General features: G+C 40.4%; 1 protein-coding gene across 4 annotated transcripts in view; it reads left to right on the top strand.

Moving 5' to 3' along the window:
- The first annotated feature begins 583 nt into the window (after nt 1-583).
- Nucleotides 584-24,806, top strand: part of LOC121638480 (VPS10 domain-containing receptor SorCS1) — a 201,772-nt gene continuing 177,549 nt past the window's right edge. For 2 of the 4 annotated variants that reach the window (XM_041983306.1, XM_041983307.1), the window contains exon 1: nt 584-1,570. In XM_041983306.1, coding sequence (XP_041839240.1) covers nt 896-1,570 — 675 coding nt within the window. In that variant the 5' untranslated portion in view covers nt 584-895. The remainder of the gene's footprint in view (nt 1,571-24,806) is intronic. The other 2 variants (XM_041983304.1, XM_041983305.1) reach the window with 2 other exon arrangements.

Raw genomic sequence — 24,806 nt, 5'->3', positions numbered from 1 at the left:
AGCCAGCTGTTGTAGTCTGTGACCATTTGTACATCCCTTTTGGCAACTAAATGTTCATCAGCATTCACCGTAACCTCCAGTGATTATACACAGAGCTGCAGGGTCGCTATCACTGAGATGAACTTTTATTGCTTCCACCAGTAACACTTCTTTTGTTGCCGGAGACACTGCAGATGCTTGTGCCAAAACTATACATGAAGTATTTAGAGTTTAACCATTCATGACACAGCACAGGATGCTCCCCCTGTCACCTGAACCAGCCCATACAATTAATGCAAAATCATCCATGGTGAGAAATTCTCACGTTCTATGCATGTTAAATACTTTATAGCTGCTTAATAAGTCCAGACCTGGTGCTGCATTTATTTATTTGCACGCATATTAATATGCTCCAATTGGCAGAGGCCACTGTTGAGACATACAGTCCATATCCGAGTCTTAACAGGTAAAATAATCCTTTTTAATAAACAGAGATTTTCTTCTTCTGGAGGAGAATGATTAGAAGAATCTGCAACAAGAGAGATGAATAGAAAAAATTCCAGAAATAGCTTATCTAAAAATGTAGCTGTGAGGAGAAATAAAGGAGGAGAACTAAATGTATGACTGACTGCTTTAATTAAGGTCGAGCATATGCTGGAAAATAACAAATATGGAGAAAGACAGTCGCAGCATTGTGCTCCATCTCTCAGTCTGGATCCTCAGCTCCTCCCACGAGCGTGCGGGGCTTCATTTCATCAAATACTTCAACTTGGACCATTTAGGCTGAGCTGCACTTTTACTACACTGCATTTGGGCAACGCCACAACTTGCAGCACTTCCTCTCCCACCGCACTGAGAAGGCAGAGACAAGAGTCGGGGAAAGGACTCCTGGCATCCACAGCATCGACCACCAGCGATGGAGAGGGAGGTCAGCTTCTGCCCAAAGTGGCAAAGTGCGCTCTGGGTTCTGCTTTTCATCGTGTCCTGTCTCTACATCGCCGAGGCTGAGATAACTTGCAGGTCGTGCCAGCCTGGAAATAAGTGGCGTGTGCAGGAATTACTGCTGAAATTTGACACAAGTGAACCCGCAACAGGGTTAAAGCGAGAAGTTTTTGGGAATGGAAACCGGGCAGAGAGCGCCAAGAGTCGACGGCTCCCCTGCGAGGCTGGATCCGCCGAATGCGCTCCAGACCGGGCGGGATACGTGGGCTCGAAACTGAAACGGAGTACAGACAACCTGCGCACCGAAGGTGAGCGTTATGAGCTGCTTTCTAAAGAAATGAAAGTTTCACTGGGCAAAATGAGTGATCAGCACGAGACTGGCGACAGTGAGACTTCTGCGGTCCGACACAGAGAGCGCGCCATTAGGAACAAGGTTGGCACTGGAGTCCAGGATCAAGCCCCGGCAGAGGGCACCGGCTCGGCTGCCAGACGCAGAGTGACGCGTTCTGAATTGCGCTGGAGCGGAGAGGAGCGCAGATCCGCCGGGACGAGGCAGGAGGAGCCAAAACTTAACAGTTCAACGTTCGCCCTGACCGGGGATTCATCCCACAACCAGGCCATGGTGCACTGGTCCGGCCAGAACAGCAGTGTAAGTCATTTATCTTGTCCACTCCTGCGCGTAGCTTGACGCGCTTCTTCTGGCCGTCAGGTGGCCTCACAAACCTCTGCTGATGCGTTAAAGATGCATGTGTGTGTGTGCGTGTTGAGAGCGAGATCCTGTTTCATTAACGAAATTGTCACATCCCGACATCTTCCTGTCGTCAGGTTTTCCACCCAGAAGGAATCTGTGAAGCGAGGCTGCAATTAGGCCTGAATATATTCAGAGTTTTGGTCTGTGTGTTTGTGTGTGTGTGTGTTTGTGTGTGTGTTTTGGGGGGGTGGTCTGTGTGCTTCTTCAGTCTGAGCAGTTGATCTGATGCGGGGGTAAAAGTTAACAAAGCAGAGGATTTGGAGGTGATTTCAGACCTCATCCTCCTCTTGCCAAAGGGGTGGAGGGTTTCTGGAAATGCCTTCAGGTGGACGTGGATATCATCAGCTGCACTAAAACTGTGTCAGAATCGAACGAAACCTTTCGAAAATTAACCTGAAATGTCAAATTCTTCTGAAAAACGCTTCCATTGGCAAAAAAAAAAAAAAAAAAAAAAAAAAGCTAATTAAAAGCGTTTTTTCTTTACTAAAAACATTCAAAGATTACAACAAAGATTTTCCTTATTAAATGATAAAAAATATTAAAAACGTGGAACACAACAAAAAAGCTACGTTTTCTAATTGTTTGGGTGTTTAAGCATTTTTGCTGGATCCAACTGTCCACGTGATGATCGCGTTTAAATTCAGCTCACATTTTTGGATTTTATTCAAATGATCTCAGTGTCTGTGTAAATTAAATTACAGCAGAAGATGAGGAAAAATGTCTTTAAAGTCATGGATGAAGATGAAGGTTATGTTCAGTCTGGCTAATCAGGCGTAAGGAGGAAAGTTTTTTTATTTTTCATTTGGAAATCTTCTGCCTGAGTTTGTTGGAGTGTAAATGTTTTGTTTGCGTAGCTCTTCATTAGCAGACGGTGCAGCTGGATGTGTCACCGCGAGCAGTGTCGCACAGAGTGACACGTTTTATAAGTAGTTACACCAGCTGTCCTTTATGGCACAGTTGTGTTTTCTCTTCAGAGATTTATGAAAAAAAAGAGGTACAGTGTTTGAAAATAAATGTACATGAACTAATTTTTAAGGCTTTATGTTTTGGGGCATAATAAAAAAACCATCTGGTCCTTATCAGATTTTTAGATGAGATGAATGACAGCACATTAAAAAAAACTGCATTCATTCTTACTGCTTCCACAGGTAATAAAAGGAACAATAGCAGCCAGGTGCTGCTGATCGATGCACTGATTAATCGATCACCATAAGTGTGAGCACCTCTATGAAAGTAAGCATTCAAATGAGTCTTAACAATATGCCAAGGAAGAAAGACATCAGAATGATCTTAGAGAAGTGGCTGTTGCTGTCCATCAATCTGAGAAGGGTTAGAAGGTCATTTCCAAACTATCTAGAGTCCCCTTTTCTGTAAAGAGAAAGATTATTCACAAGTTCAGCCCAAAGATCAGACCATGTTCTGCTCAGAGAAACCAGCAGTCCTTCAGACTCTCCAGGCCTCAGTTAGCAGGTTAAATGTTAAAGTTTGTGACAGTAAAATTAGACTGAGCCAGTGTGGCTTGTTTGGAAGGGTTGCAGGAGAAAAACGAACATGGTAGCAGAGCTTGGGTTGGCAAAGCGGCATCAAACCACAAGACTTCTGGAACAATTTCCTTTGAACAAACACTACCAAAGTGGCCGCGTTTGGGCAAAAAACAACCAACACAGCATATCAGCACTGTGGTGGAGGAATGATGATCTGGGCTTGCTCTCTAGCTACAGGACCTGGACACCTTGCAGTCACTGAGTGGACCATAAACTCTGGATCCCAAAGTATTCTGAGTCCATCTGTCTGACAGCTAAAGTTTGGCTGAAATGTCTCATGCAGCAGGACAGTGACCCAAAACCCAGCAGATCTACACCAGAACCAGGATGTTGACATGATCCAGTCAAAGTCCAGACCTCACGCTGAGTGAAATGCTGTGGTGGGACTTTCAGAGAGCTGCAAATCAGACAAAAACATTACTTCAACTTATTGCAGCTAAAGAAGCTACACACTGTTTCTACAGGAAGTTTTTTTTTCTTTTTTTACACTGATTCTGGCTTTTAGTTTAGTTTTGTGTGTTTAGTGAGGTGAGGCTTGAAGGTTTGGTCAAGATTAGATGAGTCAGAGACCAAGAGTTACACAACGAGGACACAGAAACTCATTTCAAAAACTGTTTGTTTTGCACCCACAAATCCCAAAATGAAAACAAAACCCAAAAGAACGATTAAACCAGCCAGCCTATAAAAGGTCAGCTAGATATAACACAACTTGAAACAAACAACTTAAACTCAACTGTGGAAAACTGAGCTAACACAATGACACATGAGGGGAACTTATAACGTGGTTTGGCCAAACCAAATAACACAAAGGAGAAATCAAAATGGCTAACAAAGACTAACTACACCTGAAAACATGTCTGTGTCTGTAAAGAAAAGTAAAAAAAGTTTGAAATATTACCACGGTGAGGCTTGAGCCATCACAATGAGTCTAGATTATATTCTGATCCCCGCAGCTTTTGACATGGCTGCAGGTGGAAATCAAGGAAGGGCAAAGGTCCTTTAGGCGTGGTGTGTTCCTGCACAACACACCACATCAACATATACACCAATATACAACAAGTAGCCACAACAATTAAAAAAGTTAATAAATGGATAAAACAAATCAAACCTTATTTATAAAGCACTTTTCTTGCAACCTGCAACACAAAGTGCTTTACATAATAAAACCAAAGTATATAACAGCAATTTACTAAGACACACTTAATGAAAATCTTCTTCACACACACACACACACACACACACACGCACACGCACACACACGTGCACCACACACACGCACACACACGTGCACCCACACACACACAATTCTACACAAACACGAACTGCAATCCCTAGTTTCTGTTTTTGAACTGAATTTAGATTTTAAAAATGTTTTTAGATTTTAAAAATGTTTTTAGAAATAAACGTGGGCTCAGGTGCACCAGTTCAGCTCATATCCACATACATGCCCCCCCCGACCTTTCCATCACTCACCCACCCTCACACACCCCACCACATCTCATCATTTATAAGTCTGACTGATAAATGAATTAAGGCGTTTTGTATCTATTGTTCTTTCCACGATGAAGTACTGAAGAAGCTGTGTGCACTTATGCCCAAGTTGATATGAAATCATGCACTTATGACCTAGTTGATATTGTTTGATGAAATCGTGATCCTGTATATAAATAAAATGACTAAAAAAAAAAAAAAACAAAACAATTATATGCACTGCACTAGCACTACATGACAGCACCTGGGTCCAACTGGACTCAAAAGCGGTCTGACAATCACTTAATTATGACGTCCCATCTTGTTTGAATTCATGCTTGTGTTGTTCTTCCTCTCAAATGTAAGTCGCTTTGGATAAAAGCGTCTGCTAAATGACTGCAGAATAGAAGGAGAGGTTGCAGAAATCTGCTCTATCCTGATAATCTGGGCCTAAATTCTTGTTTTGGTCAGTCATCATGAAGATTTTGGGAGGCTTAGAAAATTTATACAAATGTAGGAAATCACAGTCCAAATATGTTAATCCTCAGAGGATTAATCTCCGCATGACTATTTGTTTGTTATCTTTAAAGTCTGTAATAAAAAATATAAAATTGGCTTTTTTTCCTTTTAAAAAAATCCTCAAATTAGTCTCCATGTGGTGAAGTCTTGACTGTTCCACATGTAGCACAGCCTGGTGTTACATCCACACCACTTAGACCTGTCTGGAACTAAACCAATTAGAGTCAAACACATATCACCGGCTCACATACCCTCCACTTCTCTCCGGACTCAAACTCCATCCTGTGCCTCAGGTGTTTCTGCAGCTCCAGACAGAAAAAAATGACCTTAAAGCAGAGATGAAGGGCAAAAAAGAAAATCCTAAATGTCTGAAAAAGTTTTAAGGATTTTTCTCTTCCATTTTTCATCAACCTTCTCTGCTTTCTTACTTTAAGATCAAAATAAGCAAACCCAGATTTCTATTTTGGATTTCTGTTTGATTAAGAGTTGTGAACATTCTGCTGAAAGGATGAAATAATCTGACTTCCTCGAGGCGTGTAAGAATAGAAAAGATCCCACATGAAATATATAATCAGGAGACGTGCACCGTCTTCACAATCTGAGCTGCTGTATAAATAAACAGACATGTCAACAGCGTGGCACGCTGCTAAACTAATACCTACTCTTAATATTTAACCTTTGAAGCATTTACAGAGCTCATCTCTAAGCTAGCCCACTTAGAGGAGGCCTGCATGCCAGCTTGGATTGGAGGTTGTGATTATGTCTCATGAAATATTGGCTGCAGGAGTTATACAATCCCCCACACAGCAAAGCAACCAGAAGAAAAGCACAAGCCCTGTGAGTATAAACACAGACGCCGAGCAGCAGAATGAACAACAGCAAACTGCCGTCATGATAAAACCAAGATCACCCAAGTTCAGTCCCTCATTTGCACTTGAATATTCATTTCTGTCCGAGTGTGTTGTGTTAGCTGCTGCTGCCTGCGGCTCTGCAGAGTTTACTAAAAGTTCATGATGTGCTGCAGACCTGAACCGTGTGCAGTTTGCTGTAAGTTACTGACCCGAAGCCTCTGTAAAACCCTGCAGGATAAAAATCCTAGTGCTGTATAAAACTGTATTTTTTTATTTACTTATCCCAGGATTTTCTTTGTGAGTGTGTGAACGTGTATGTGTGCCTCTGTCAGCTATAGAAGGACATCTGAGAGCTCAGAGAGCTGCTGTGAACTTGTGCTGAGCTGTGTTGGTGGACAGCTCTGATGGATAGGAAGGATCCGTGAACAAAAAGAGACGCAGACACATCTACGTTATCCGAACCACGGTTTTATTTACTGCTACGACACATTTAGAACAACAGAACAGAGACGATGCAGATGGTAATTCTACAGTTTTACGTTTCATTTTATGAGGTTAAAATCCTGCTGATGTCGAAGGTCCTTTCTGGTTTACACTCTAAATGAACACCTGCTTACCTGCAAAGGTGATTAAAATTCATGTTGGTGAATATAAATAAATAGTTCTGTCCGCAGGTGATGAAACACGTCATTTTGGAAGAAGCAGTTTGCACTACGGTGCAATCATTTCATCACAGAACTCCGCTTAACACTGAAAGTATGACCAGTAACAGACAGAAAATTTCAAACTCAATGATAAACCATTATTACAAAGACCGTCATCACCCTTATATCTGTAATCATTTAAAAAAAGAAAGTCTTTGTGATCACCTTTGTAAAGAAAGGGCGTGTTTTGCACTACAACAGCTTTGACATCACATGGTAATAAACAGTAAAAATACAAAAATTATTATTGTCTTTTTTTTTTCATTTTGTCAAAGGGCCAAATAAACATTTTAGATTAAAAACAATTTTCATTTTCTCCCCTATTTTTCTTTGGTCGGGCTTTAAAGGGTTAAAAAAACACAATTAAATTCAAATTCTGTCGATTTTACCTGAAAAGAATGTGGATGGTGGAAACTCTTGAAAGTTTAAGAATCTCCCAGAGACAATTTAGTGTCCTCTGTTGGCCAGACCGCAGTCAGATACACCCCAGTGCACATACACATCACACACCAATTTCTCTCCACTCTGTACCCACACAGCGATTACCATCATGCATCTTGTGCACATATACATTCATTCAATTAGCTGGTGCATTGTGTGGCATGATGGCTGCATCCTGCAGTGTTTAGCAGAAAGTGGGCGTGGCTTCTTTTATTAGGGTCCAAGCACAATCATGTGGTTTTTTTTAGGGTTTTCAAAAATAACATGTTAACACCACATTCTTTTTTAAACGTATCCTGCACCAACGTGTCTGCTCTAGAGGACCTCTGGTCATCTGTGTTTGTGCAGCAGCTGCTTCCTCCTCCTCCCAGGTTGTTCATGTGAATTATGACGGCTGTCAGTGATCAGCTGATCGGCTTTTCTCTCTTGTAGCGTTTGTTTATCGTTCTACTGAGAAGGAGGAAACTAGGAAACAACCAATTTTATTTATTTATTTATTTATTTTGTGCTTATCGTTTAAACAAATCGAATTTCTGGAACTTGTGAATAATTCACTTTAGGAGGTGAGCAAATATGAGTTGTGGAAAGAACCCTGTGATACTTTATTAACTATTACTATGATGCTGATAGCAAGGCAGGTATATTTTTATAGCAAACTTCATGTATAAGACAATTCAAAATGTTTTATATAAACCATTATAAGCATCACAACAGATTAAAAAGTACACAAAAGAACAAAAAGAGCCAAAATCATAATAAGGCAGAACTAAAATTTTGTGCAAAATTTTTAAAATCATAATAGAATCATATAGAATAACTAAATCAAATGTAAACCAAAGGCAAGCAATAATATAGATGAAGTAAAATTTTTTTGCATAGCTGCAAAAGAAATGTGTTTACCCTGGATTTAAAAGTGTCTACGTCTGTTGAAAGTTTAATCTCAACTAGTTTGCAGCACCACAGCTAAATGCTGCTTCTCCATGTTCAGATGTTCAACAGACTGTTTTAAATGAAAAATGTCAGTCAGCATTTCTCAAACTTGACTTTTTAGCTTCTAAAGCCTGAAGCTTTTTATTAATTTAAAATTTCCATTTTCTGAAACATCATTAGGTTCAGACCAAGCAGCAAACATCCGGCTGTAAAATTTTTTCTAACTCATCCGTTTGGATGTTATTTAATCTTCGGTATAATTAGGGGCGTGTCCTTTTGATTGACAGGTATCCAATATCTGCGGAAAGAAGGGAGAGTGGAGCGCAACCGCGGTTTTTAGCCGGCTAACAGTGCACCTTAGCTTTAGCCCGCCGACCTCCGTTAGCTGGTTAGCTACCATTAGCTCTGGGTTAGCTCAGTTAGCTATTAGCTGCTGGCAGCTCGGAGTGTGATGGGTGTCAATCATCCACCCCCACCTTCAGACCCTGAATTGGGACACACCATGTTGGTGTGTCCCAATTCAGGGTCTGCACACTTCGAAGTGCGGATTCGTCGGCCACATACGTCATCGCGGTGCGCGAAGTACTGTCCCAATTCACAGAATTAGAAGGACCCTCCGAATCCACCCTTCGAATCCGCACTTCGTTTGGCCTCAAACGAAGGCTGCTGGTGATGCATCCTTCACGGCCTCTTTTCTCCCACAATTCATTGCACACAGGACGGTGGCGAATCAGCAACCTCACAAGAGTCGTATTAAGTTTAAATAAAGTTTTATTTAAAAAAAGTACGTTTTTTTAACTACACTTTAGTATAAACGTTACAAAATCAAGTACATTTAAAGCATGTTTGTTAAATGGTGACATTAAAATTCGGTAATATTTGATATTCAGTGACTTTTAAGGGGTTAATGAAGTGTGTACCGGCTGGAAAACAACAGAGCCTCAAATCATGTTTTTCTTTCTTTTTTCTTTTTTTTTTTTTTTTTTTTTACTGTCGGTGTTGCCGCTCCGTGTTCAGCGTCTACTGACGTTTCCTACGAGTAATTTCAGAGGTTTAAGTGATTAAACGTCCTGTGTTGTTGCTATGGGAAATTCTTGTAGACTAGGTAGGCTGTCCCATTTCACGAACGTTAAGCAGACTTCGAAGTGTGTAGACTACGGAGGACACTCTGTAGCCTACGTAGTCTGCGCACTTCGAAGTGTGCAGACCCTGAATTGGGATACTCTGAGCTCCACCTCTTTGCCCAATTTTGGATTTTCTAGGAATGACGACACATGTGACGCTGCCAAGATGGCGACGGTGGGAACCGCCCAATGAGCTTCAATTCAGCTCTTCAGAAACCTACGGGTCACGGAGGCTCCGCCCATCTCTTATATACCATCTATGGTTCAGACAGCATCAGCTTTCTCTGCTTGGCATGACTGAAACTATCAGAGAGTTCAAACAACAGATTGTTTTTCATTTCAGTGTCTGATTGAGTTTAGGAAAGTAATTAGATTTTATATTTTAGTTGCTTTTGGTGATTTAATATCTAAATCAGCTGTGACATTGTCTCATATCGATCCCTGGATCCTAAATCCAATTGAGTTTACTGTAAATAGTTTAGAATTTGTGAAATCAGGAAACATTGAATTGTTTTCCAATAAATCAATATGCTAATGCAGCATAATAAAACTTGTGGCATCACCCATAATTTGTACGTTGGTTTGGGATTGGACTTGAAAACCGGTTCCACTCTTGAGTGGAACCGGTTTTCAAGAGTGGTTCCAAATTTTCCAAAGCGTAGGAATCGTGTGCCACTAGTCTTATTGATGCCTGTATCAGTGGCCACATGTGCTGGCCAGCTCCGGACAATGATAATAATAATAATAATAATAATAATAATAATGGATGAGATTTATATAGCGCTTTTCAAGGCACCCAAAGCGCTTTACATTGTGAATCCATTATTCATCCACTCCTCACTCATACCTGGTGATGGTAAGCTACGTGTGTAGCCACAGCTGCCCTGGGGCAGGCTGACGGAAACATGGCTGCCAGTCTGCGCCTACGGCCTCTCCGACCATCACCGAACATTCATACACCAGCGATGCCAACACTGGAGGCAAGGAGGGTTAAGTGTCTTGCCCAAGGACACAACGACAGATGACTGCGGGAGCGGGAATCAAACCGCCAACCTTCCAATCATTGGACGACCTGCTCTACCGCCTGAGCCACTGCCGCCCCAATGTCAGACATGCTGGAAGAGACGATCCCCAGCATGGCTTCACCCTCTGACGTATGTAATGGAAAGACTAGTAACACATCATAGGACAGACCTATATCCTTACACGGAGGAGTAGGCAGCCTCATCGCTACTCTGCTCCGAGCTCCTTAGCCACTGGATGAAGGGCCGCTTGATGTGCAGCGTCTTTTAATTAAACAAATAATTATTTTGTGGTTTTTCTTTTTGTCCTACAAATGCTTTCTGGCATCTGCCAGGCCAACATTGTAAATAAGAATTTGTTGTTAATGTTTTGCCTGGTAAAATAAAGTTTAAATAAAAAAATAAAAAAAGGGTTCATCACTGAGCCGCTGAGTTTTCCTCCTGCAGAAGAAAATATTCCTGCTCTTTCTGTCTGGATGCTATTAGCAGCTTGTTAAATTAGCAGTTAGCTCACCTGCAGCCACAGGTGTGTATGTGCTTCGTGGAGACTTTAGTCGGCACGTTGTTTATAAATCCATTCTGAGGGTGAAGGGTTAAAACAGTTAATGGGGTATATAATGGGTCATGCTTTCTCTGTGCACATTAGGCCACGTACAAATCAAGGAGAAATTATGTGTAGTCCCGTAAATAAGACAAATATAATTCTGTTTAGTTGTTAATAAAAGGATAAAGTATAAACTTGTGCTAAAGGAAACGTCTGAAGGCCGGCGAGGTGCCATCCTAACATAATAGTAGGAAAAACACTGTTAAGAGAAGCGTTCAGAAGCCAGACGTTGGAATTATGCATCGCTCATTAGTCACCTGGTGAATCAGTTTCTGGTTAAAGTGGCAGATTTTCACTAACTAGCATCACAATGCAGCAGTCAGGGTTAATTTCATTGCATTCTTGGCTGACTTCATGTAAACACAGTTGTTTTTATTAAGGGATGTTTTATCTTCTCCTTTTCGGGCGAGATCTGTAGTTTTGGCATCTAGAGCTGAAATATTATTGATCTGAATCAGTTTCTTTATATAGTATGTGTGGAGTTGACTCAAAGTTTACTCTTTTTAGATATTTAATAGTCAGGTTTTTGACACCAGAAATTTGTGCTGTAGATACTTATTTCTTCAGTAACTGATATATAACAGAATAAATTGGTTGAATTGATAATGGCATTGATATAAATAACATCCCATCCCCAATGTTGATGCTGAGTAAGGCTGTCACACATGAAAATGGTTAAATATAACTCGTTCACCAAAACAAACACAAACATAAATAAGTTATTTTTCTCCTTTTACTTTAAAGAAAAAAAAGTTCAATTCTTCCAAATCTTCAAAACTCTTTCAGTCTTTTTACATCTCATGTAAGCTATGTTCTGTGACAGGGACAGAATTATGACTGATGGCATAAAGAGGCACTTGGCTTCTGTTATTGGCTGGAGCAGCATTGAAATTCAGAGAAAAAAGGTTGCAGGTAAAGAGCACCATCACAGAGGGAGCCGTGGCATATTGGTCAGATGGATGTAAGACATGCACAGGGAGCGTATTATTTACATTATGAAATGTCAGGCATTAAGCACTTCCGACTGTCACTCAGACGGATTCAGGCTGACATATTCCCTGTCAGCCAGAGAAGTTTACTTTGAGCTTCCTGAGACATGTGGCAACCTTCGCTGGAACACATCCAATAAAAGAAATCAGAAGCAGCAACGTTAGGAAATCATGCCCTCTGGCAACAGCAGCACATCTCCGTCTTTCATCAACACACACATGTAATGTACCAAAAGATCTTGTCACCAATTAGTGAGGCGTCGGTCACATGATGCTCTCTGGTGAGTAGAAGCTCTCACATATGCCGTCTCAGTCTCACACCACCTCGTTGGTGGGGAGGGAATCTGTTTATGCTCCCAGATTTTGTTCACCATCTCCACTGCTTCCCATCTTCACCATCGAGGCTCATTTTCAGACATTTGCAGACTGTGGAGATCGTGTGGCGTCCTGACACGCCAGATAGATCTGAGATGGCAGAAATCAGGCATCATTTAGAGCAGATATGATGCCATAAATCAAGAGTCACACAGGACGGAAACCTGCTTGGGTTCAGGAAACCGAGCAGCTCGTCCTAAGTATAAAAAGCTGTTCCTGACAAAGCACTCATAAAAAATGTAGAGTGCATTTGCTGGTGGTGTTGCTGAGGGGCTGGTGATGAACGTCTCTGAGTGACTTCAACACTTTGATCAAGGCTGAAATTCTGAAATTATGACCAATATTTCAGAATAATTCCCACCAACAGAGTGTATAATAGTGGGATGTGTAAGAATTATTCTGATCCAATTCTTACCTTGAAATTGCTACAAGTGATTATTTCCTTGATAAAAATGAGTTACACCCGACTGAATTGTAAAAAACGGGAGCCATAAATCCCGTCTCTGTTCTCCACGCTTTGAGGAGCAGTTTAACTCGGCCGGTTGAGGAGCTGCTCCACATTCAGGCTGCATCTTCTAGGCCAGCTTCAAGCCCTGCAACAGGGCCTGTAGCTGCATGACTCTCTCCCATTACCGGTTTTCCAGTTGAGCAACTGCCTGATAAAGACGGTCTAAAACTACTTCCCCAGACTTCTGTTCTATTTATTTTATTAAACCTTTATTTAAGCAGATTAAAATCACATTGTGATCAAGATCTCTTTTCCAAAGGGTGATCTGGCCAAGAGGACAGCAGCACACGTCATGAAATAGATTAGATGATAAATTCATAAAATTAAACTCAAACAACATATAATTTAGCTCATTTCAGACAGATCAGCGGGTTTAAAAGTGCACCGGCGAGAGAGGTCAGCTGTCACCTGGAATCTGAAATCAGCAAATGGTTGAAACTACAGCAAAATACAAATGATTTCTTTCAGCTCATAATTTCATGGTAAAAGGGTTTTTAAGAGTAAATCTTTAACAGGTCTAGTTGTACATCCTCCCACACACACCTCCAGGTTTCAGTCTTTAATGTTTCATCTTACAGAGTTTTTTTTTTATTTTTTTTATTCATCTTACAGAGTCGACCTCGTTGCTTGTTTACATTTGAACACCAGGTCTCTGCTTCATATTTATTTTCTTGCGTGTTCTGTCTTTTCTCTTTATTCACATCCCTAAGAAGCACCTTGTGTCTTGGCCACACACCTCCCGCATAATTCTGCAATTACTGCTTCCAAATCAGGTTTGAACATCCAGCTTTAATGTGATTGGAGTCTAATCTGCCTGTTTTCAGACATGATACTTAGCGCACCCTGCTGAGAGGGGAGACCTAAAAAAATTAAAAGGAAAAAATAAATAAAGGAAAAAAGATATTGAAACAAACAAACGTAACCAGAGCTGCTGTGTGGGCTAAACGATCCTTCGGGTACGTGCCTGGGAGTGATCAGGAAGGCGGCTGCTGTCACGCTCCGCTGAGCAGCGTTTACTTGCCATCAGGCTGCTTCTGCCCGTAAACAAACTCTCAGTCCCTCTGTCTTCATGAAAGTAAAAATCCCAAATGGTTCCCACATATTTGATATGCTTTAAATTCTCTAGAGCTTGTGTGTGTGTGTGTGTGTGTATATATATATATATATATGTATATATATCCACCCCCCCATCATCTTTGAGAACTGTCTTTCCCCTCAGCTACAGCTCAGCAGATTGTCCACTAATCAGCCAGTCTGATGGTCTGAGGCTGCATGAGTGAAGAGAACCCTTTAAATTCAAACAGGTCATCTTTTCTTTCTTTCTTTCTTTCATTCTTTCTTTCTTTCTTTAATTAGTAGCAGCAAGAAGCTGCAGCTAGTCCTCCTGGGGTCCGTCATATATTATCATCATTATACAATGAACAGAGACTGTTGATGATGCTAAAGCAAGAATATAGGTGCTACCTTGATATACAGAGAAACATGCATGCTAGCAGTATTAATAATAATAATAATAATAATAATAATAACAAAAACATCTTCAGAATAAAGACAACTTATTTTATCATAATACACAGCACTAGCATCAGCACGCTTACTTAAAAAAATAGTGATGTTTACAATAATAATATTACGATAATAACAGAGCTAAAACTAATCCTTGTAGAGACTAACAGCAAATCAACATAATATACCATCTTGTAATATTATGGTGACATTATAAAGTATTAATGTGAAAGTGGATTTAGTGCTAGAACATAAAAACTGACAATGTTCAGATTCTGTAATTCCAAGCTGAAACCAGATTTATACGATTTGATAAATTACAGCCAAATGAATGACACCGCTGCTCATGTCTGTGTAGGCAACTTAGTGAAGCAGTTGTTCTTGTTCCAATGTTGAAATATGTGAAAATTGTGGAGGCAGAAAGCTTTAAGCTATCCAAGAAAAGTTCAGTGAACTTGTGAAATTGGTATTTTACACCACATCTCTGCACCTTCAGTTTAGTTTCTGTCACACACACCGTTTTGCTGAGGACCTTTCAGTTTGTCTGATGAGATGGAAGTTAGTTTTGATGCAACTGGGAAAAAAAAATCAACCCTATGCAACATGATCTTAAAGTCAAACCACCATTCTGGCTGGAAAATGACAACACGACACATCACCAGGAGGAACAAGGAGCCTTCTGCTGTACGCTAAAACGTTCCCATGTTAATTATTCCTTCAACAACCATTAAAGCAGAATTTGGAAACTCTGAAAAGAAGGTGCACTTAACCCTGTCCTCTAGTGTCCTCTATAGTGGACAGTGTGCTGGTTCCAGAGCCCAAGCTGTTCGTCGAGGTGAGTCTATCTATATCTGGCCAGAACCGCTTAATCTCACGCATCAGCCTGGGTAACTTCCCCACCAGAGAGATGATGTTACACGTCCCTAGATCTAGCCTCTGGATCCGAGGATCAGACTACCAGGGCGCCCGCCTTCAGCCACCACCCACCTCGCACTTAAAACATTCAAATCTAATCAGCAAGGTGTAGAAGAAACATTAAAAAGTATGTTAAAATTAAAAGAATTAGCACAGAAATTTTAAAGGTTTGACCAGTTTTCCAGAAGAAGTGGGAAAAGTGTATGATGTGGTAAAAGGCAAGAAAAAAAAAACAACAACAAAATAACAACAACAACAAAAACGGACTGTTAGGCACCGGGCAGTGACTACATACTCTCTTCACCGTTACCCTGGTGAAGGGGGCCAGACTCGGGTACAGCTCTACAGGCCTGATGGCCCTTCTAAGAGGTGACATCACTCAGCCTCCCCTCTGAGTCCTTTTGGGGCCACTGGCTACATGCATCCCACAGCCAGCTACTTACCCGAACTGTGATAAGCCTGCACTGCTAACTGAGCAACCAGCTGTGGAAAGTGAGACGACTGGGCAGTAACTCTGGAATTTAACATAGCTACTCCTTGGATCGTCAGTTGTTGTGGATGTGTGTTGGAGATGCTAACAAGTAGCTTCACATGGCTGGTGAACTTCTGTGTAAGACACAGCCTTGGCTGTCCATGTAGGCAGGCTGGCAATTATACCAAACAAAGTAAATCATGCACTACTTGTCCTATTACCGTGCCTAAGCTAACTTCGCCGCCACCTTAGCGGTTAGTTTCTCTGTTTACTGGTACATTGTGCAGTATGCTGCTGACACCTACTGGTGACTTGGTTGTAACTGCAGTTTAAAGCCCCCTCCAGAATAGTAAATCTTAATTCTTTCTTAATAATACTACATTAGTGCTTTACTTCACCACAGGATTCATTTATGTCCACCGTTTTCTTTATTTTTTTGTTTTTAGATTCATTTTTAAACCAAACTTTGCACAGATTACTGAGGCATGAGTCAGGAAAAGAGGAACATTTTTCAGATTTTGGGATGTAAAAGCTTGTGTCACAGCTCAGTGTATATCTGTGGGGTGCAGAGTTTTACCTCACTGTCACTTTGCCTGTGCACTGACACCAGCTTGCTGTATTTTGTACTGCAGCAGGTGACATTGCTGCTCCAAGATGTGATTGACACTTTGATGTGAATGATAGTTCATGTGGGAAGCAGGAGCTCTGCACAATATTACAAAAGCACTGAAGCATGTTTTTCAAGGCTGAGCTGCACAGTGGCGCATACTGCGATCAGATGTGTTAAATTATGGGAGCAAATGTAATTTATACACCACAAGGAATGTATTAAGTAAGAGCAGAGAGCTAAAATGACTTTGGGATAGGTGAAAAAGTTAGAGTTTTCAGGCTGGTTTCATAGTGATACAGCTGATCCAGTCACAAATTCTCAGTTTGAGACAGGATTCAATTGCTGGTCTTGGTGTTTATACGTTATCTGCTTCCTTTGAAACCTCTTCCACCAAGTAGCAATTCAGATTGACAAGGGTGATTCTTGCAGCTGTTGCGAAGAGGCCACAGGTCCTTCGTTCAGCTCCAGTCTCATCTCACCGACTGATCAGGTTCAGAATTGTCCGAGACATTTCTGTGGCTCAAATTGAATCTCTGGCAATCTGTAAACCTCCAGCATGTGTCTAAAAGTTTATACGATAAAGGAGTTTTCAAGAACTGCTTGCATGAGCCAGAGAAGCACATAAGATAGCCGGACCAGTTAATTGACCAAGTCTGATATAACATAGAGACACGAAGGGTGAAAATAGCTTAAAAAGAACCTGAATAAAAATGCAAAGAATTAAAAGTGATGATACTTTTGCAGGATGTCGGTTTTGACAAGTATGTTTTTATCTGCTCTGTCTGCATCAGTAACAAAATAAAAGGACCTTGTGTTGCCCCCACAAACTCTTGAAATTGACATGATGCATACTGAAGACTGTGTTCAAAAGCAAAAACAAAGGAGCCTTTTCCACATTTCTCTGCCTTTAGAAAAGCCCACACACTTTCTGCTCTGCATGCAGAAATGACCCAACGCTACCATTCACATTCTTTTAATGAGTCCATGTCTGCTATTTATTATGATCAATACCTTTTTCTGCTTCCTTGCACAAATGCTGTTGCATGAAAACATATAACACAAACAATGCTTTAGAAGGCTTATGATTAAACTTGCTCCATGGTGAAGTTAATACAGGGTTTCTTGTAAACCGTGAGGGTTTCTAAAGTGTTGAAGATGTGCTGTGGATGGATAAATGTGTGTGTAGTTTGTAGCTACAGAGCCACCGACTCGATCTGTAATCAGTTACATGGACCAATAAAAAAATAAAATGGCTTCAATCACCTTTATTAAATGTGTCATTTCTTTAGGAATTTTAGAAAAAAATAAAAGAATTAAAATATCCTGCTGTCATTATCCTAGTCTTTTATAGTAGTGATGGATAGTTTGGCTCTTTTTAAAGATTCAGCTCTTTTAACTTGGCTCACTTAGAAGATTTGACTCTTTCGACTCCCAAGTGGCTCTTCATTCAGTTTCACTCAGAGCTTCTACTTTAATGAATTAAAATTAATTAAGCAATTATGAGTGGCTTGCTTGTTAGTAAGCAATATTTTATTTTTTGTTTCAAAAGAGCCCTGTTTTGTGCTGTTTTTTATTAAAAATATAGTTAAATTAATATTTTAATCAACCCTTTAAACAAACAACTGAACACAGAACCACATCGAGTAAATAAAAGCCAAAGTTGGAACTTAATGATGCTTTAAATTTGCTAATTTCTCCATCTTTTCTTGACACGCTTGTAATTTAAATCTGGCTTCCAGCATTTTAGTTGCTAAATAATGAAAGTGAAATACTAAAATACTGGACACTGGTTGCTGTGAGTTTACCTGCCAGACAGATCCAGTTCTAATCTTGTTGCTGCATGTTCAGGCATGAACACGTCCAGATGGATTTTTTAAGAGAAAAATGAGAAACTGCATTAGCGAAGCCTCTGTGGAGGGAAGTTTTTAATGAAACAAGAGCTTAAATGGGCCCTTTTAGTCAGAGGATGAAGGAGGCTACTGCCGGGAAAAGAAAAATGTCTCTGTTTTCTTAACGAAGTCCCAATATACAAACACAAACCTGCAGATCAGCACAATGTCCACTTCACTGTCTGCAGCAAAGTTCCTTAGGATACTTATAATTTAGGTCCACAAAACTGTAAATTAATCAAACATGTGGCATTTAAAATTCTTATGTCAGTGTGACTAATAGCTGAAGTAACACCTCTGCACTGTGGAAGTGAATAATGCCACATCAGAGCTGCAAACCCACACGATGAATTTTAACCTGAAGGTCAGAGTACAGACTGATCCACAGCAAACACAGTTAATCCTGCGATGATAGGAAGGTAAAACAGAGGTTGAAGGTGTTCCTGCAGTACAGCTGAATGTCACAGTGCTCTTGACTGCTGACTCACCTGACAGTTTCTGTGTTTCACCTGGTTTAGCAACTTGCTGCAGGTAACATGAGCTCTGCTTAAAGCTAACACTGTCCGACTGACTGAAAAGAAGACTGACAGCATGAACCTAGGGCTGTGTTTGTTTCTGGTTTTTCACTCACTTATTTACACATTTATCTCTTACTGTGTTTCTTTTTTTTGCCACCAGTTATTTTGTCTGTGTTGATGTGCAACAATGTGCAAAAATGTGCAACTTTAAATTAGTTTCTTGTGTTTGTCTTTTGTATAGTTTCTAAATCAATACAGAAAATAATTGGTAGTGGAAATACACGTCCAACAAAATTATTCTTATTGTCTTCACTAACCGACTTCAAAAACAAATCTAGGATCTGCTGCAGCAACAGACCCAGTAAAGCTTGGATAAAGCCATTTTAACATCATGCCCTATCAGACTTTTTAAAACTTTGAGATCTGAGGCTACTGATTGTTTTAGGTTTTCAGAGGAATCTATGCCAATTCTTGCTGAATCCAAGATTTCAGCCGCTCAACAGGCCGTGGTTTATGTGGTCTGATTCTCCTCTTCATGATGCTCCAAATATTTTCAACAGAAAACAGTTGTAGAATGCAGGCAGGTCAGTCAAACATGCATACTATGTGTGGAGCTGCACTGCTCCAAAGCCTTCTTTATACCGACGCGTGTGAGTTGCATTCTGTCTGCGCCACAGTTTTGTTCCGACCTCCATGGCACGTCCATCCACGCCGTGCCGGGTGCAGGGTGCCTGTGAGTCCAGTCTGCCTGGCTGAATCCCCAAAATCACAAAATGACAGGGGAACTGAAGAATCTTGTGATTCTCCACTTCCAGGATAAGCGTCTTATCATCCATGATGAAAGAAAACAAACCACTGAGACACCCTGACCGATTAATGACGTAATGTTTACATGGTTCAGAGGGCGCAAATCTGAAAGGGGCTTTTATTTTGAAAATTACCAGAAGCTTTTACACTGCTCCAATGTCAGTTTCCTGTCTGGCCTTAGCTGAACTGCTGAGTTTGACACGTTCTGGACGTGTGCGCCGTCAAAAATAGACTCAGCCTGTATGTTTAGCAGGTGACAAGGTGCTTCTGGGACACTTTTGACCTGCACCGCGGTGCACCTGGTGAGAACCAAACCAAACCAAACCTCACCAGATGCTTGAACCCCCTCCACTGGCTCCTCTTGTGGAGGAAGAACGACTCTACTCTGAGCCTGTCTTGGATGAGCTCAGCTCTTTTCTTCTCCAAGGCGGACATATTTCTACAGACTCAGCACCACTCTGCTGCTCCATTCTTCCTACACTTGTGAACAAGACCTTTAACTCCTCCACTGGGGGGATAATCTCATTCCCAACCCAGAGAGGACCCTCCACCCTTTTAAGGCTGGGAATAATGATCCCAGTCACAAATTATAGCATATGTCTCTCCAAAATTCCAACATCTACCTCTGCATCAGTGGTACCTTCACCCACAGGATTTCCTCCATGTCCCCCAAACCATCAAAGCTTTCTCACTTTACATCTTCGATGCTCTCTCATCTTTGGCACGTAGAAGCAGACATCAGTTTTTCCCAACAGCAGATGAAATGTAGACTCATCTGACCACAGGACACATGTCTACTGTCTTTCTGTCCATCTGAGATGAGCTGGTGCCCAGACAATTATTGTTGTTCATACATGTCTGCCTCCTTGTGTAATCCAGTTTCAGGTTACATTTCTGAATCACTGTGGTATGACAGCAGTTCTGCTTGAGGCACTGAATTACAGTCATCCAGCAGAGGTTTATGTCCATTGCTTTTACACTCCCCATGGAGTGTAAACTCCCCATTGACCAAGCAGGGATCCATCTTGGCTTGGAAACATTAAAGTCCAAAGTCCACCAGCAGGTCCAGGTCAGTAGGGGGCGTTTGGTTTGGTAAATCCTGATCTCTGTTGCATTTCGAACCCTTACCTAGTAGGTGGCATATTGGCGGGATAGTGATAGATGCGTCAGCTACTTAATAGCGTTACATCAGTGCAACACCTTCCTTGAATTCTAACAAAGAAGAATTTGACACAGTAAAAATTGAGAATGGACATCCAGCAGTTTGTCTTCTTTTTCTTGTTGTGTGGCTTTAAACAACAAAAAAATCTACCAAATATTTAAACTGTTCTTGCTATGTTCTTATTACCCAGTCACACAGGAAGTGATGACTCTTTTGACCAGTCAATGGATTGCAGTGTGTTAAGCTTTTTTGGGTCAGATCGGTAAGATTGGGACTCCAACGGAAGAGCCCCCCAAAAATGGGGATTATTCAGGCTGGATAAAATGTGTACTGACCTGTAATGCACCGAACCCTACCCAGTGGTGGAAACAGGGCTCCAAGAATTGGTGGATGCTCTTTTTATACCCAATCCTGGCACCCTTACCTGTCATCAGCGTGTGGATTAGAGAATATTTCACACTTATTTTACACTACTTGTAAACTTTATAAACCTGTTTCTGTGCCTCTTCACCAATTTCTGATTGTTTCTGCATTAAATTTTAAATGTATAAATAAAGACAATGAAAATCCCTTCTTTCTACTTAAATTCGTAAATTATAGATTTAAACTAATTAAATTGCAAATTTAAGTTTAAAGTAATTTCAGAAAAAGTCCCAATATTTCTGAACATCAAATTTGTAGGCTCTTGTGTCTAATTATCATCCTCACAACATCAAGTCAGAGTAAAATTAAAGCTGCATCTTTAAAAAAATGCTTAATAATCTGTGTTTAGTTTTATTTTAATGTTGATAATAACTGGGCGCTCTGTTAGGAGACTGAACAACAGATGAGTAAGAACATAACGCTGAAATCTGGGCAGTAAAATGAAAGTACTCCGTTGGGGAGGAACTAGAGCCATTTCACAGGTGTGAAGTCATGCATTATATATACTCAACAACAAATATCCAACTGTTGAACCTGGCTTTGTTCTGCCACTGGCAATGCCCTGCCAGATGTGTCCATGTGTTGTATGAACCAGGAACACTTGCTTGGTAAAGGAAATCACTTCTTGACTTTTGGCAGGGGCCCATCTGTGTGCATCGTCCTTCTTGAAAAGACACACCGGGGACAGATGAAGACATCTGGAGATGTAGTTCCCGCCACATCTGCTGATGTCTCAACACATTTACATCAACCCTGTCATTACCATGTGAATTACCATGAATCCCTGGGATGATGCTTTGATCGGCCCCAGCTCCCTGTGCTGCATCTCTTCAAGCTGGCTTCCAGCTATCAAAGCCTATTAGACTACCACAAAGTCAGGCTGTTGACACCGGAGGTACAGACGCAGTGGTACATCGTGTTTAGAAAATAACCATATGATTTTCACAGCTCGTGGAGAGTGCATCTTTGAGACCTGGAGCTTCTTTAGTAAAAATGATTATTGTTCATATACTGTAAATACACTTTCAGAAGTAGTTTTGTTTATTTTTTTTTTAAACTAAGGATACTTCTGATTCCCTGGTTATTTATCAAAAGAAGCAATTTGAACATATTTTAGATTTATTTTTTTATTATATGTTGTTTCTATAGAACTGCATAACCTCAGAGTAACCATGTCAAGTGTTAGCTAATGATGGTTTCATGTCTTCATGATCCACTCAGTAGAGTCCAGGGGGCAGAGAGGAGTTTGTAAGTTATCCAATAGCTGAAATGGACTGAGACAGAGACACAAGCCCAAATATCAAGAAAAAAAATGCCCTTCATGCCAAATTGAACACAGTGTGCACGTGCCATACCTTTCATGCTTCCTTCTGGTATTGAAGGTTTGCACAGGACAGAAAGAGCTGGAATTCAGTCATGTGTGATGAGGTGATATTCAGTGTGATTAACACTGTTCAAGCTGAAATAGGCTTTTCACATCTTTGACTCACCACTTGCCCCAGAGGTGAGGTGCGGAGGCTGAGTGATGGTGGGAGGTTTGGTGAATTCAGGACATTTCTTCTTTTATGCAAAAGAATCTGAAAGGGTTGCGGAAGCTTCAGAATAATGAACAGAAATCTACTGATGTGAACTGATCAAGCCGTTCTTTCTTTAAATGAGCCTGCTGAGTTTGAACAAAGAGCATTCACTGGTTCTGACGCAGTGTTGGATCATTACACAAAAGTAAGCTGTTGCTTGACCTTCAGACACCAAACACAACCTGAGGCAGTCTTTATTTTCTCTGGGATTAATCAGATTTTTACTGTCAGCAGGAAGTGGTCCAATCATCTGCAAATATTTGAACAATTAAAACACAAACATACACTAAAAACAAGCTTCAGTTTTCTTGATTTTCCCATCCAGCATTATTGTTGATCAAAACATTCAGTGTAGCTATTTAATACTGTCCTCTTTAAAAAAAAAACAACCACACCAGTCGTTGGTTCAAACTGGGAACTAAACATATGATTACTTTTAGAAGGATCTGCACCCCCTAGTGGTAGTCAGAGCAACTGCATGTATCATAATAGGTCCATTAATTCAACACTAAATAACTTTCCAGTATTAAAACTGCGCTTCTTATCCAGCCCGGCATCACATGACAGCTGCCTTTCACATGCCAGCAACTGGATATCAGAGACAGAAACTAGAAGTCAGAGTTTAGGTTTTCGGGAAGAGGTGTCGGGATCAGGTGTGTGTTATTGAACTTTTTCTCATACTTGAGTGTGTGTAGATTTGTTTATATATAATATATATATAAACAAACTGAACAAATTGTTTTTGTTTATTTTGATGTTTCCTTTATTAACATTTCTGACTGAGATTAGTGGCTCATTAAAAATGCTGTGCAGAACTTAAACTATTAGAGATCTATTTCACCATTTCATTTGAATCAGGCATGTTGGAGTAGGGAAACACCTCAAACCTGCAGGACAGTAAACCCCAAGGTCCGGATTTGCGGATCTCCGGTTTAAAGGATGCGTCTATGTACCGGTGGCCTGTAGGATCTAATAGATGTGAGGGCTTGCTGGGTTGTGGCAGCTACAAGAAGTCGAAAGTGAAACAACAACTAAACAAATAAACAAAGACAGTTAAAGAAAATATTTGAATACGATTTTTTTTTAATCTATTAGTTACAAATACTTTTAGAAGTTATTTTAATAATTTAAGATGTTAAATGGGTCTCATCGAGATAATGTGGGCTTTCGTTGACACGAAGAGTACAAACTTCTAATGACAGGTGAAGTTTTATGAGTTCAGAATTTCCACCTGATTTGTAAACAGCAGTAATAATTTGGACTGTGATGCTAATAAAAACTTTCAATTTGATCCAAATTCAAGACTTTGCTAATTTAGGCTTGGACTTTCCTTTTAGAGAAAAAGGTAACATGGATGTTGGGTGGGAGGACTTAGTGGGGACAGATTAGAGAAATAGTTCTTATAGAGGTGATATGGTTATTCATAACCAGCCTAGGTTAAGCTGAATTGATGCATTGTCACTGCCTGCATTACTGGTGTCTAAAATAAATAGAAAGCGATGATGATGTTTGTCATTTAATGCTCGCTGCTGCGTTCCATGAAGTTCCAAAACTCACAAGTATTTTTCCAACAATAAAACGTTTCATTCTCATTACGTACATTTATAAAAGACTTGAGAATCTAGTGGAAACATTAACATTACTTTTAATAATTTTTATAGGCTTTTCTACTAAATCTTTATAATTTTCATGTGAGCTTTTAGGCATTTTTAGGGACCTCAAGTAGGAATTCTGAGGGAAAGAGTTCTGGTGAGAAACGTTACAGGGATTTAATGTAATGCAGAGAATGTTCATTCATCTCAAAACATCACAATAATGTTCCAACAGCTCTATTTTTCTCATCACCTTCACCGTCCTAAATAGAATTTGATCACATTTACACTTTCAGGCCATAGACCAGCAACCCTCTCAGACAGGCAGAAATGAGCTTGTTGACATTTCAGAGGATCCTATAAACAATATGTTCTGTTCATTTATAAAAATCATCAAGTTTTAACTTCATTTTCTGGCCTCAGGATTATTTCTGCTAAAATTCACGTTTGCAGATTTAACTACTTGTAAGGGCTGCTTAATCTGTGAAAATCCTCCTTTTCCAGTTCCACTGTGGGTTTTGCGAGTGTGAGATGCACATGAAGCTCCAGCTAAGCTCCCCTTTGAACTTCCTTCACTCCATT

This window comes from Melanotaenia boesemani, chromosome 4, assembly GCF_017639745.1.
Source record: "Melanotaenia boesemani isolate fMelBoe1 chromosome 4, fMelBoe1.pri, whole genome shotgun sequence".
NCBI lineage: Eukaryota > Metazoa > Chordata > Actinopteri > Atheriniformes > Melanotaeniidae > Melanotaenia > Melanotaenia boesemani.
This window is presented reverse-complemented; position numbering and strand designations above follow the sequence as displayed.